Below are 13,567 nucleotides of genomic sequence, written 5' to 3' on the forward strand. Positions count from 1 at the left end.
AACTTGGCATTATTTAGAAATCACGTTTATTCTGAATCATGTTTTGTGCATCTCGTCTCGGAATTGAAGATGCAGTTTCTAATATGTATCTTTCCTACCAATCAAATATAGGATGTAACTGTATTTGCATGTAACTATAGCCATGTCTAATCATAGCTCTGAGTTTAATTGGAAAAAATAAAAGAACACTCATAAATGCAACACTTAATCGCTAGTCTACATCGCTAATGAGGAAAATCATTCATTAATCTCTGTGATACAAATGCACCCAGTCAGTACGTCCCTTCGTTTCTACATAGATTTGTTATTATTTCTCGGGCTTCGGGGGACATTTTCCGAATGTCTTTTTATAACAAGTTGGTCTTAATGGATTCTTATTAAATCTCTCTCAGGTTACCGGTCCTCGAGCTTCCTGGTTGTCCATCTAATGGCTCAAGATTAAACTTTGCAGTATTTTACGATTATTTACTTAAATCCTATGCAAACAAAAAGCTATAGGAGGTGGAAAGTAACCATTTGCTTCTCCAAAGTGCAATTAACAAACAGGCTCTTTCTTGCTTGGCCCTCCTGGTGTTTAGGTCCCCGTCTTCCTTTCTGGCCTGTTTTCCCTCCTTGGTCGGTGCCCTCGGGATCTCTGGAACTGTCATTCCTCCGCATCTCTGTCCCAGTCTGCTTCGAGGGAAACAGTTGATGTCATTTGCAACTTACTCTCTGCCTTGTCTTGTCTTGTCTTAAAAGAATTTAGGTGTCAGTGAACAGGAGAGAGTTTTCTTTGGTAGCTCCTTTAAGAGTATCCAAGAAACTACATTATCGTATTGAATGCAAGGCCAGCTCTGAAATTTGATTGGAAACCCTGGCCTCACCACACCCAAGTTGAATGTCCTTGATTTCGTTTTTGAAGCCCTGTATTTATGGTTATGTTCTTGAGAAACATGTCCAAGAACCTCATAATCACATAATTCATATGTGATGTTTATCTAAGCCCTTTTATGTCGTTCTACAAATAACTCATATCTTTCAAAGTAACAGAATTTTAACAGAAAAACTGAAAAAAGGGAGCATGCCTGAGTTGCAAGCTCCACTGCAAATTTATACCCCACTTACTAGGTTATGTGATTGAATTTTGTCATTTCTAGGATGAGAATTGAGTGAATCATGAGGTCACCATTGCATAAAATTGAAAATAGCAAAATAATGTCTCAGATTTAAGTGTCAATACCAAAACTTTAATGATCATTCTAACAATTTATGATACTCTTAGGATGATGCGTGTTGTAACTGTATTGAAATGTTTTGATGGCTGTAGCGTCAGGGAAAATGATATTTCTATTATTGACTCACTGAACAAAATTACTGAGCACCAACTACGTGCCAGACATTGTATGAGGTGCTGGGGACACAATAGTGAACAATAGAGGAACCTTGAGGCTTTCATTTAATGGAGGTGCAGGGTAGACTTGCATTTGTGTGAAATAGACCACCTGCTAGCCGGTTAAAACAGGCACACCTAAGGAATCCTCCCCCTGCCCCCTTAGCAGCTCATTCATGGGCCCTGCCACTGTGACTGAAATGCCCACGTTACTCGTATCTTTGGGCTCAATAACAACAACAGTAACATCAAAAACCATAGCAATAGTTGTAGATCCTTAATGAGCACTTACTATGTGCCAGGCCCTGTAATTAGTAACTTAGGCCTTATCTCATGTAATGATCCGAACAACCTATGAAGTAGGCACATGGCAGATGAAGGACTGAAGCACACAGTCAGTAACTCTGTCCGGGTCAGACTGCTGGAGGGTATTCGGACCACGCGTGAGCCCAGACTCACACATGCCTGGCGCACCCTATCACCACTGCACGGAGGCACCAGCATGATTAGCTGAGTAGGAAACATATTCAGCTAGTAGTCATTAGCATCTCAATGGATTTGATTATTCAATTCTTTTGCAGTCTAGCATACTTTATTTGCCAACTTCTAATAAATTAGTGCACTTGATTGATTTAACCAGGAACCTGGGCCCTGAGTTAAGACGCAAGACCCGTGTGTTTTTTAACTGTCTCTAGGATCAAAAAGATCTGGCCTCCCCGAGTCAGAAAAGAAAAGGGGGCGGGGGCTAAGTTCCTGGTGGTGGTGCAGACACTGGCTGTATGTTGATACCGTTTGCATGGGCGCTGGAGTGTCTTGAGCACACAGGTGTGGAGGATGAGCAGCAGGTTTGCTAGGTAAGGGTGATGTCTTAGCAAATGGGCGACACCGAAGGATTTCCAGAAGTTCTGAATGCATTCGCAGGTCACTTTACTCCAAGGTGGCGTGTGAGCAGAGCGTTGGCTCTTTTAATATTTAACTTTATGTAAATTACAAATAGCTAGGTAATTCTCCGCTGCCCTTTTCAATTCTGAGATGACTCCATCATCTGCCCAGTTTTCCCAAATGTCATCTTGGATTCCCCTCTCCCCCAGGGATCCCAAAGTCCTACCCCCAAGGAGAACTGTCACTGCCCCTCCGCCTGCTCCTCCACCGCCCGTGCCAGGATTGCAGTGACAGCCACCTGATTCGTTCCCTAATTCTCCAGTCTTTACAAAATCTCCTGCTCAAAACTCTCTCTGGCTCTCAAGTAACTTTAGAGCAAAATCCAAATTCCTTCTATAATTTCCAAAAAACCTGATGCATTGGCCCCACTAATCTCTCCAGCCTCATCCCTCTTCCTGCCCTTCCTGCCTCACTCACTCTGTTCCAGCTCTACCAATTCCTTTCCTACCAGACCTTTGCACAGGCTGTTCCCTCCGCCAGGAAAGCTCTATCCACCACCTGCTCTTCACATGGAAAAGCTTCATCTCACTTCCCCAGGGCACCATCCCGGACTCCTCAACTGTAGGTGCAAAGCGCCCCCTGCTGTGAGCCTGGGGCGTTTCCCCCCTCACTCACCGCACTGAATTGTAATGGTCTCTGGTCTGTGTCCCTCACTAGACTTTAAGCTCCTTGAAGGCAGGGACCATGTCTGGTGCACCCGTTGTATCCCCAGCACTTAGCACGATGCCTGGCACAGAGTAGGTGTTAAGTGAATACTGGTTGAATTAAAAAGTGAATGAATGAATATAGGTTTTGCCCTTGCTGTGAGTGGGTAAGTTGGTGAGACTGAATCCTTGTTCTGTTGCTTATCTGCGCAGTCTGCAGATCTGGTGACAAAAAGGCACAGTGTGTTTCCATCAAAACTCACATGAGAGGTTCGATGCGCTGCTATTAGTCATTGTGGTCCACTAATTTCACAGATCCCTGGTGCAGGGCATAGAAGGGCAGGACTGTATAAATGAAAGTCCTTCCCCAGACTCTGGCCTAAAGGAACCCCTTCTTCCTTAGAAATACATAGAATATGCATTTATGTTCTTCAACACGAAAGTTAAAGTGAATGCAATTTTTTAAAGTGCATAGATGTTTATCTGACTATAAGTTTAAAAATGTTGATTAAAATGGGCCAATGTTTGATCTCGAAAAGTACTTTCCAATCACCAGGAATCTAACTTTAACTGACTTGAACCACAATTTACTCCATAAGACAGTCATACAAATTCTTTACTGGGATTATAGCAATAGAAACTTTACATCCCATCTGGATTGGATTGTGTATAGGTGAGCCCAGGAAAGGAAAGTAAATTTAAATATAACACTGACTTAGGACCTCTCTATGCTTGATAAAAATGGAAATAATATGAAGACCTTACCTTTCAATGCCAAAACTAACCCAGCACATAACGATAAAAGCAGAAGGAATAATCATTAAAAACACTGTGTAGAGTTGAAATGCAATTAAATCTCAGTGAACTTAAGCTTCTTTATCAATGAAGATTTTCATTCAAAACTTAAACTCTAAAAATTTTGGGGGTTTCATCTGCTGGTTTAAACCATAAATAATTACCCCAAGTCACAACATGTATGGCATTTATTGTGGAACCACAACAAATACAGAACATAGTCGCTAATGCCATTAAAGCTTGAAAATCTAATGAGCATAAAATTTAAAGAACCAAATTTCTATGCTGACACTTCTTCTGGTTTGAACAATATGTAAAAACTATATGTCTGCCATGAGAATACTGAAAACAGTGGAATTTCTGAAACCTGAAAAGCAACTAAACGCTTTTAAACTGTAGAAAACATAAAAACTTTACAGTTGCTCACTCTTGGTTGCTTTGCAATAAGAACCATGTGTGACTTGTAGGTTTAGATTTTCATAAACACTTCCTTCTGCACTGATTGACTTTGGTTTTAAGAACCAGTTGGCTAGATGTTCTGGAAAAGTCAGAAATAAGTTTAGAAAGATATGCAGCAACAGTTCTGCTCTTGTCTTTTATGAGCAAATAGAGCTTCCTCTATGAGTATCTGAGTGTTCATATTCACGTCCAACCACTCACAGGAACTTTCAAGTTACAAATGAAAAGTGTTGATTGAGAGAGATTAGGAGTGTGCATGTCTGTTGGCTGACTGTCCGTATGTCTATCGCTACTGTCGTCAGGCCTCTGTGTACCTTAGCAGTGGGTCTAGGTTGCCACCTAACACTGTTAACTGTCACATGACTAATGGGATTCAGTAGATCAGCCACAGCAAAGAGAACATTCCAGTTCTGCCGCTTACAGCTTCTTTAGCATAAAGGCTCTGCTCAGGCGCGTGCCTCTCACCACATTCCAACGTGATAGATAATGACCAATTGTCGCTGTTTAGGGTGTCTCCTCTATATTCTATTGGCATGGATTCCAGATAGCTGCCCACTGTGACTATACACTGAATTTTTAATCTATAAAATCATGATTCAGAGAAAATTGCCATTCTAAGGTAGGGTGCAGGACAACAGACATTCTGTTCCCCTTTCCATAGTGTAGAAGAGAAATATGTTTCTGTAAATCAGGATTTTGTATATCCGTCTTTCTATGTTCCTTAAGGTGGAAGTCAAAGTGAAGTTGTAACCACGAGTAAATACATGTGCTTGTTTAGTGAATGTGCTGCCCTCTGCTGTTCAATATGTGTGTTGTTTTTTAATTTGTTTCCTCTAAGAAAAATTTATCTCACCTTAGAAAAACAAAGACTGTACTCGAAAGCCGAGATTATAAAATCAAGAATTCACCATTTTTTTTAGGTACATAACATTAGAAACAATGAGATTTGAAAAAAGCCAAAGATTCGTTTTTCTGTGGAGAAATTATTAGGCCTCTCTCTATAAACAAAACAAAATTTGCTGAAAAATTCTCTCTAATATTGTTTTCCCTAAAGATCAGCTCCAGCGAACTATTCCATGAAGTAGTTATATGCTTCAGTTATTATTTAAATGTGTGTGTTTTCTTACGGAGCCCCGCCAGCCACAGGCCTTGTGACTATTGTACAAACATACGGTCCTATTCTGCTTGTATCACTTAGCAGCCCACGCAAACCGTTCCCCAGGTTACTACACGGCTTTTACCATGATGATCACTGCACAGGTCAGATAACTCAGACCCTGTCGCTATTTTGCTGTGATGTCCCAACTTTTCTATTTCTGTCTGTAGCTACCATGAGAACCTCATATTATAAAATATTGAAATAAAAAGCACATGTCTAAAATTCTTTTGGATATAATAGATTAATAAATACAGGCTATATATTATTTTAAAACTATTGGGGAAAAAACAATAAAACACTCTGAGAAGCTAATTTCAAAATAATGGCTTTTGTTTGAATACGGACTATCTCAAAGCATCCAGTAGGACAAAGAATATGCCCTCCCCTGATCGGGGGAATGGCTTTCAGGGACCCAAAGGGGTCTTCTTCTGACTTACAATTTTACTACCCAATTGCACCATGTTTAATTAGTGCCATGTAATAATTATAGAAGTACTAACCCATATACCTTAAGCACCCATTTTTAATAGAAAATCAAGAGCCCAAAACAGTGTGGTCAGGCATGAGTTGCTTGAAAGCACTAGGATATCACTGGGTAATGTAAATGCTCTGAGGCTGAGTTTGCTCTTATTAAAGTAATTTATGTATTTTTTCCAACAGTTTACATTAACGCTCCTTGTTTTTCTCTCTTAAATACAATAACCACTAAGGGGAGCAAGTCAATTATAAATTGGTTTTTTCTCTAAATTACAGTGTCAACCAAACCAGGGTCAACTTTTCTTCCTCACCCTCTGCCCAGCCCTAAACCACCAAGGTGCTGTGGGGAAAAAATAAAAAAATAAAAACTAACCCACCCAAATCCACTTCCGTAGCTCAAGGTCTGCAGGAAGAAAGTGATACTTGGGGTATCTAATAAAACGTGATCTTTCTTTATTTATTTAAAAAAAAATATGTTCTTATTGATTTCAGAGATGAAGGGAGAGGGAGAGAGAGAGAAACATCGATGATGAGAGAGAATCATTGATCGGCTGCCTCCTGCATGCCCCCGACTGGGGATGGAGCTCGCAACCCGGGCATGTGCCCTGACCGGGAATCAAACCGTGACCTCCTGGTTCATGGGTTGACGCTCAACCACTGAGCCACCCCGGCCAGGCAATATGTGCTCTTTCCTCCCTCTCTGAGAGGCTCCCTGCCTCCACATCTTTCCAGTGGTTCAGACCATCCCCAGTTGTTCCGCCTTCTCTTGCCTAAGGCAGGGCCCAAGTCGCTGCTGCTGGTGTCCCCTCCATTCCCTCGGCACCTCCACCTACTGAACCAGTTTCTCCTCACCCTTTCTTGCAGCCCCCTCTCCCAACAACTCCGATACCTGTTCCCCGGGAACCCGGCCGGAAGCCCATTCCTATGTCACCATATGGAGAAGTCACTGGTAGCCCCTCCCCTCCACCCAGGAGCGGGCTCCCCACACCAAGCCCGAGCACCCCGGCTCTCTCTCCCATCTGGGTGAGCTCCCTCCTGCCTTCACTTTCCTAACGCCTGTCTGGACATGTAGGTGTAGTCCTTGCGCTCCAGGGGCTAGGAGACAGTCAGAGGCCGGCTTCTAACCTCCCCCTCCTCTTCCCCCTCCACCTGGCTGCCCCTCTTCCTCCTCACCCAGCCCCAGTCTTCCTGCCAGTGAACCCCTAACCACCTCCAGCACCTCTCACTCCTCCCCACCTGGATCTCTCCCCACCTCCCCTCCCGCTTCCCGGGCTCCCGCCTCCTGCACCCGAGTGGACTGTCTGCACTGCAGACTGAATGCTGGACCAGCCAGGGCAGATGCGCTGACCCCTCAGAGGAGCTGCCTGGTGACAGCTGAGCCTGGTCTAAAGCTCTGCTGAGCTGTCAACGTGCCTTCTCGCTGTCACCGGCAGTTTCTCACCGTCGATGCCTCAGGCTAAGGAGGGAAAGCAGAGGGTGGACAGAGGAGACTGCCAGGGCTCCCATGATGCCCTCGAAGCTCATCTCCATTCCTGATTTACTCCTTCTACTCCACTCCCCTGTCCTCTGTGGCGGAGATGCGTGGGATGAGAGCAGGTGCACGTTGGCGTGTGAATGCGCGCGCGGGTCATGCCACACAGCCTCCTCCTCACCTGCTCAGTGTGCCTTTTCCTTCCCTTTTCCTTCACGTCTGCTCTAGACTGACCGCATACATCCCGATGACGTAGAGTTAGAGAATGAGCCCTGGTATAAGTTCTTTTCAGAGCTGGAGTTTGGACGGCCGGTAAGTGAGGCTAGACTCTTCATGTAAGAACACCAGGGGAATGTGGCCTGACTTACACAACATATTGTCAGAAGCGATAGGCGTCATTCAGAGAACAAACGTTGAGTGTGTACTTAGAGGCACAAACCTGGTCCCGCTCAGCCCACAGTCACTTCTGGACTAAATGGTTAAACGTGCTCGGACACGTGCTAGGCAGTGTTTCTTTACCACCGAGTCACCTGGGAGGCGCACTTGATGTCTGAGCAAATTCAAACTGCTCAGAGACGGTGTCCTAGTGCAGCCAGACAATTACGGGTCTACAGAAGCTGTGCATTTGTTTACAGTCCACTTTGGTCTAGTTCACTCAGAAGAATACGGTGGCTTGATGATAACAATCCTATCCAATAAAAGAGTAACATGCAAATTAACCATCACTCCAACACAAAGATGGCGGTGCCCAGTCCTCTCAGCCCCACTGGAGTCCTCCAGTCCCCGGGGGGCAGCAGCTGAGAGCAAGGCCTGCTTGGCCATCACCGCACTTGACCTGGGAGCAGCCAAGTGGGCCCCACAGACCGCGCACAGCGGGGCCCGCGTGGCCGTCACCCACAGCAACCCAGGAGCGGCCAAGTGGGCCCCGCAGACAGCAGAGAACCCCGGGGAGTGGGCCTAAGCCGTCAGTAGGACATCCCCTGAGGGATCCCAGATTGGAGAGGGTGCAGGTCGGGCTGAGGGAATTTGGTGCACTAGGCCTCTAGTATTATTATAGCCCCCATTGCTGAAGAATCACCAAGTACCTGGCAAGGCTGGGTCTGCAGGCATTTTCCCAGGGAGCCCTCACAAGGCCCCTCCAAGAAAAAGAAACCAGAGACCAGAGGGCTAAGTAATTTGCCCAACATAGTAAGTGGCGGAGTCAGATGTCAAGCCCAGTCCTATCAACCAAACCAACAACAACAAAAACACCTCTGGGCAGTTCCCACTGTAACCTCCTGCCAGAATATCCCCACTATGAAACACCTCTACTCCCAGGGACTTAGGAAAGGGGAAAATAAGGAATGATTTCCAGTCTTGCTACTGAAAGCCACCACCACACCCCTACTCCCCAAACCCCCACCAAAGGGAACCTTCCGGAAATCAGTCTGTGTGGTACAGAGTCAACAGGCCTCAAAGAGCAATTTCCTTCATCAACCCAAGTTTTACTGGGGAACTCTACCTACCAACAGCAGTGCATTTGAGGCGTGTCAGTTACATATTGTTGATGCTTTTACTGGTGTTTCTGGATTTTAAACTCTCAAAGAAAATACTGTTTATTACACTGCATAGAATTTCACTAAAGACCAGGGAGTACAGTCTTTCTTTTGCCATATCATAGACTGATTTATACACTCAGGTACTAAATCACATTTTCCCTCCTGGGTGGACATAGTAATCCCTTTCGCCCTTTAAAATGCAAAGGAGACTGGGTTTGAACTGGACCAAAAGTGACTGTAAATAAATATAAACCAAAGAATTTCCCCTAGATTGTCTATGCCTCATAAGGAAGAATATTTTCTCCATTTTTTTTTCTAATTTGTATCCGAGTAATCACATAAATGTATTTTATTTCAGAGACAACAAATTCTCTAGCTTTACGGTATATGTGTTCTTATTGTTGATCGGACAGTTTATAGGGACTGTCCCAATTTCTGTTCTGAGCCTAGGTTAGCAGCATTTTTCTATCGTCTTTTCCAGCCACCCCTGGAAACTCACCAGCACGCTCTCCACATGTCCACTTGCTCCCTTAATGTTCCTTTAATCGACCTTGCATTCCTCTGTGGCCCGAGACTAGGGGTGCTAATTGGGCCTGATGAACCGAGTTCATAAATATACTAATCACACCACCAGTAACGCTGCCCGGTGCTTGAGATTAGTGACGAGCATAGTCCCCTTCCTCCCAGGCCACCCCCCTGGTGCTCCATGCGTGTCCCTCTGTGCGTGTACCTGATGCTGTCGTCACTCGATTTCTAACTGTTGTCACCTTTTCCACATGTCCATTCCTTGCTGCCATTGACTGTCCTCCATTCCATCTCTACACTCTGCTTCTGTGGTGTGCACCGACACCCAGCCTCCTAAAAAGGCTCTGGACTATGTTCAAGATCATTCTCCTGGTGTTTCCAATGAGGTAAAAACCAATTACTCTCTTTTTCAGATTCCTCTCTTAGGCGCTGTTACTGTGATTCCGAATGTCTGTGTTTTACAATTCACCACGGTGTCTAAGCTATTTCTGAAAATCTACCTTCGCCTCATTATACGTTGTCACCGGTACCATTCCCTGGACATGAATTATACCGTGTTGGCTCTTTCTGAAATCTGGGCCGACGTGAACTGCTCAGTGCAGCCCTGATATCCAGGAGTGGGGTCATAAAACACCAAGCGCAGTGGTCTTTGTGCGAACATTGACCACCTGCTTCGATTAGACTAAAATGCCACCAGGAGGCTTCTCAGACCCATTTGAGCATCATGCCTGGAGGTGCAAAATGACCCATTAGTTTCTTAGATAATCAGATGGTTAGGCCCCACATATTCCTAAAATGTATTGTAATTGTTTCATTTTCCTAAACACAATTTATGCGTTTCAGCATCAGATAAAATCAAGAATAGGGCTGACATGCATCAGAGTAAATATTGAATGTAAACTTGAATTGAAAAAAATTTAAAAGCTAGAAAAAAAAACCAAAAACAGGGCTGACAAGTAACTGGCACACGTGTCACACTTCCGGTTCCACACCGACAGGCATTTCTAATCCTTCTCCACCCTGTCATCCACACAGTACCTAGATTACCACTGGAGAATGACATGAAATGCATTTGCCATCTCTCTCTGGAAATGTTCATCGCCGTCTGCTGGGTACAATAAAATTATGCCCGGCAATGTAAAATTTTATTTGAATTGGTCAAAAGGAATATGAAAAAGGCAGAAATAATCCAGAGTCAAAAGCTTTTTATCCTGCTCTTTGCAGAGAAAAATAAAATATCTTGGAAAGCAGATTTAGGACTCGTTAGTAAACACAAGATTTAGGGCTCAAATCTTTTAGAAACAAACTATATACTTAATACTATTTCCTATTAACTCTTGATTTCTGTTAAATTCTTGGGCTAAAAATAGTAGAAACTTAATTCTGTGCATTCTATATTGTTATGGGAGTGGCAATAAAAATCACATAAAACAACTCTTTGCTGATGGTTAAACTGATTTGCCATTACCTCTTTGGGATTGAGAGAGTTGTTGAATGATCCTGAGAGCATATTAGCTATGTTATTAGTTTCACATCATGGGGTTTTTTCAGAGTGTAAAAAAATACTTTGATAAGGTACTATATTCTGTAAAAATTGTAAATGATAAGACATTACCTTCGCTACCATTTATCAAATGCCTAGTACATGCCACAAACAACATATCTATAAATAAAACTGAGAAACCCGCATCACTGAACAATAATGAAGGACTTTTAAGCAAGTATAATCACATGATCACTTAACAGAAAGAGTGATTCGGTGACTCTGCTTTATTAAAATGCCCTTTGTTTAGGTGTGTTAAAAAAAATGGTCACATCTAAATACCCAGTCGATCATAATAGGTAAAGCAGGTTGCCTCCTTTCTGGAGACAATTTCCATTTCAGGATGAGTACCATTCATACAATCTCATACAAGGTTTTCTCTTGGTCATCTACCTAGACTTTTTACTGTTTCCTTTTAACTTAATACTAAGCCTTTTCCTTTGAGTATACATAAAGTCACACAATCCATTTCAGTTTATTTTGGATTGTGGAAAAACCAACACAAGGAGGAATTGTTGTAGTTTCTGAGCCTAAGTCTGAAACAATAGGAAGTGTAGAGCCTTCACTTCCTATAGGGTGTTTTAATTCATATGACAATATTATTTAGGCTCATCCCAAGCTGGCAATCCAAAATTTCTGACCACTCTAGGGGTGTTCTAAGAGTTCTCTAAAATGGACACTTTCTGATGATCAACTGTGGTTTGTGGCTGGGTGTCCCAGGAAAGGAGTCATCCACACAGATGCAACGTTCCGAGGCTCTTGGGTGTCGCTCTTCTGAGAACATAGAGAATTAATATTTCTAAATCAAAGTACATGGTTTTATGTATTTACTTGTTAGTCTTCCTTCTTATTTAGTATTTATTTTTCCACCTTTCCAGTGTCTGGTTCAGAGTTGAGTTAAAATAATCTTGTAAACTTATCATATCAGCAGACCAAACTTTTTTTCCCTAAGTTTATATTTATTGAGAACCTAGAAATCTGAATGTTTTTTAGGAACTAAAATTATTACAATATGCTTTTTCTGTCTAACATGGGGGGACTATTCTCTTGCAGAGGATGCTTTTGTTTGTTTCTGGGCAAGATTCCATTCTCATTTAGTAAGATGGAATTAAAAGAAAGTATTACTGAATCGAAGCAATTTTAGATTCTGCTTCATAAAAGGGCTTGTCAGACTGATCTACATAAAGAATTTCAAAATTATATACTGATATTTTAACTGTTTAATTGGTGCTAATTTACAAACAGAAACTACAGTTCTAGAAGTAGTTCTTAAAGTGTTCAGTTTCCACTAAGAAGGTTTTAATCTTGTAAAATATTTCTTAGAGGTAAGAACTAAAGATAAAATGTGTCAACTTCTGCATTTCCGGCTAACATTTATAGTCATTCATATAGAAGAATATTTTCAAACTAGAATTTCAATTCTTCATCAGACCAGTTTGCCGGGGTTCTTGTTCCAGCATCTTAGAAGGGTTCAGCAATCAGGAGAAGGGCTGTGTGTAACTTAATAAAGAGTCCAGAGACGAAACATAATTTTGAAAGGCATTTGGGGGTCAGAGGAGCTTAGCTAAAAGGAACTAAGTTCTCCTGTCTCAGGACACCTTGCTTTTTATTAACACAATTTGTCCTAAGGCGAGGTGGAGATATACACTTCAAAGGGTACAGAATCCATTGTCAGATTGGAAGAATTTGCCTACAGCTGTTCAGGTGTTTGGCCAGTAGGAGGCAATAACATGTATATTAAGATGCCCTGAGCTGTCTGGCAGCAAGCAATCATCCCTTTTCAGGTTTGGGGAAATGCCTTAGCCATTCCAGCAGGCGATAACATATGTGACTCAGCCCTTGTTGAGTCCCCAAGTTCCATCAACCTTTTGATGAAACTCTTGCAATTATGACATGCAAGAACTGGCTTCCAGCACCAGTTTATTTGTGATAAAAAATTAATCAATTATGACCAAAGCCAAGACTATTTAATATGCATTTTCCTATACATTCTAGACATCAGTGTCACCTCCAGAATTCTAGAGTGTGATTCTCTCTTACCTTTTAGATATTTTAGCAATTATTCCAGTGGATGGCCATTGGAAGTGAAAAATTCTTATGTAACATTTTTGCTTAATAACTATTTCACTATACTGTTCAGAATGGCGCATGAAAATGGTGTGTATAATAAGCATTTGGAATTATTTTCAGTTTTTAGTACCTCCAACCATGGACAACTGAGAGTTGATTTTATGATCAAAATGTTAAAAGTCAACTTTTTTTAAGGCTATATATTGGGTCATTAAATCATTTATTATAAACTAACCTGAAAGATAGTTAACTATTTGAAAGATGTGATAATCTGTACCTGATTTGCATACCAGTAGTTCAGTTTAATTTCAAGCCAAATTCTGTGGTTTTTATTAAAATGTTATGTCTATGTTGACAGATGAAAGATGTCTCAAGTTCTGCTTAAATTTTAGGTTTTAAAGATAACACCTGCAACATGACAAAAATTTATTTTTAAACAGTTTATGCTTTATAAGGATTGAATGACTACAAAGTTTTTTAAAAAATCTTCAAACCATTCCTTTATGTAGGAAATTTCTATTTATAGCCGATTTCCAACATAAGAAACATTTATTGATTTTTCTTTTTTTCTCCCA

General features: G+C 42.0%; 1 protein-coding gene across 27 annotated transcripts in view; it reads left to right on the top strand.

Moving 5' to 3' along the window:
* The window catches only part of SORBS2 (sorbin and SH3 domain containing 2), a 311,892-nt gene that overhangs the window by 255,710 nt on the left and 42,615 nt on the right, over positions 1–13,567 (top strand). For 17 of the 27 annotated variants that reach the window (XM_014537084.1, XM_014537085.1, XM_014537091.1 and 14 more), the window contains 3 exons: positions 6,710–6,868; positions 7,545–7,628; positions 9,709–9,765. The exons of 7 other annotated variants lie outside the window; for them this stretch is intronic. In XM_014537084.1, the coding sequence (XP_014392570.1) occupies positions 6,710–6,868; positions 7,545–7,628; positions 9,709–9,765 (300 nt within the window). The remainder of the gene's footprint in view (positions 1–6,709; positions 6,869–7,544; positions 7,629–9,708; positions 9,766–13,567) is intronic. 3 more of the 27 variants (XM_014537093.1, XM_014537100.1, XM_014537101.1) reach the window with 1 other exon arrangement.

Source organism: Myotis brandtii, unplaced genomic scaffold (assembly GCF_000412655.1).
Source record: "Myotis brandtii unplaced genomic scaffold, ASM41265v1 scaffold1719, whole genome shotgun sequence".
Taxonomy (NCBI): Eukaryota; Metazoa; Chordata; class Mammalia; order Chiroptera; family Vespertilionidae; genus Myotis; species Myotis brandtii.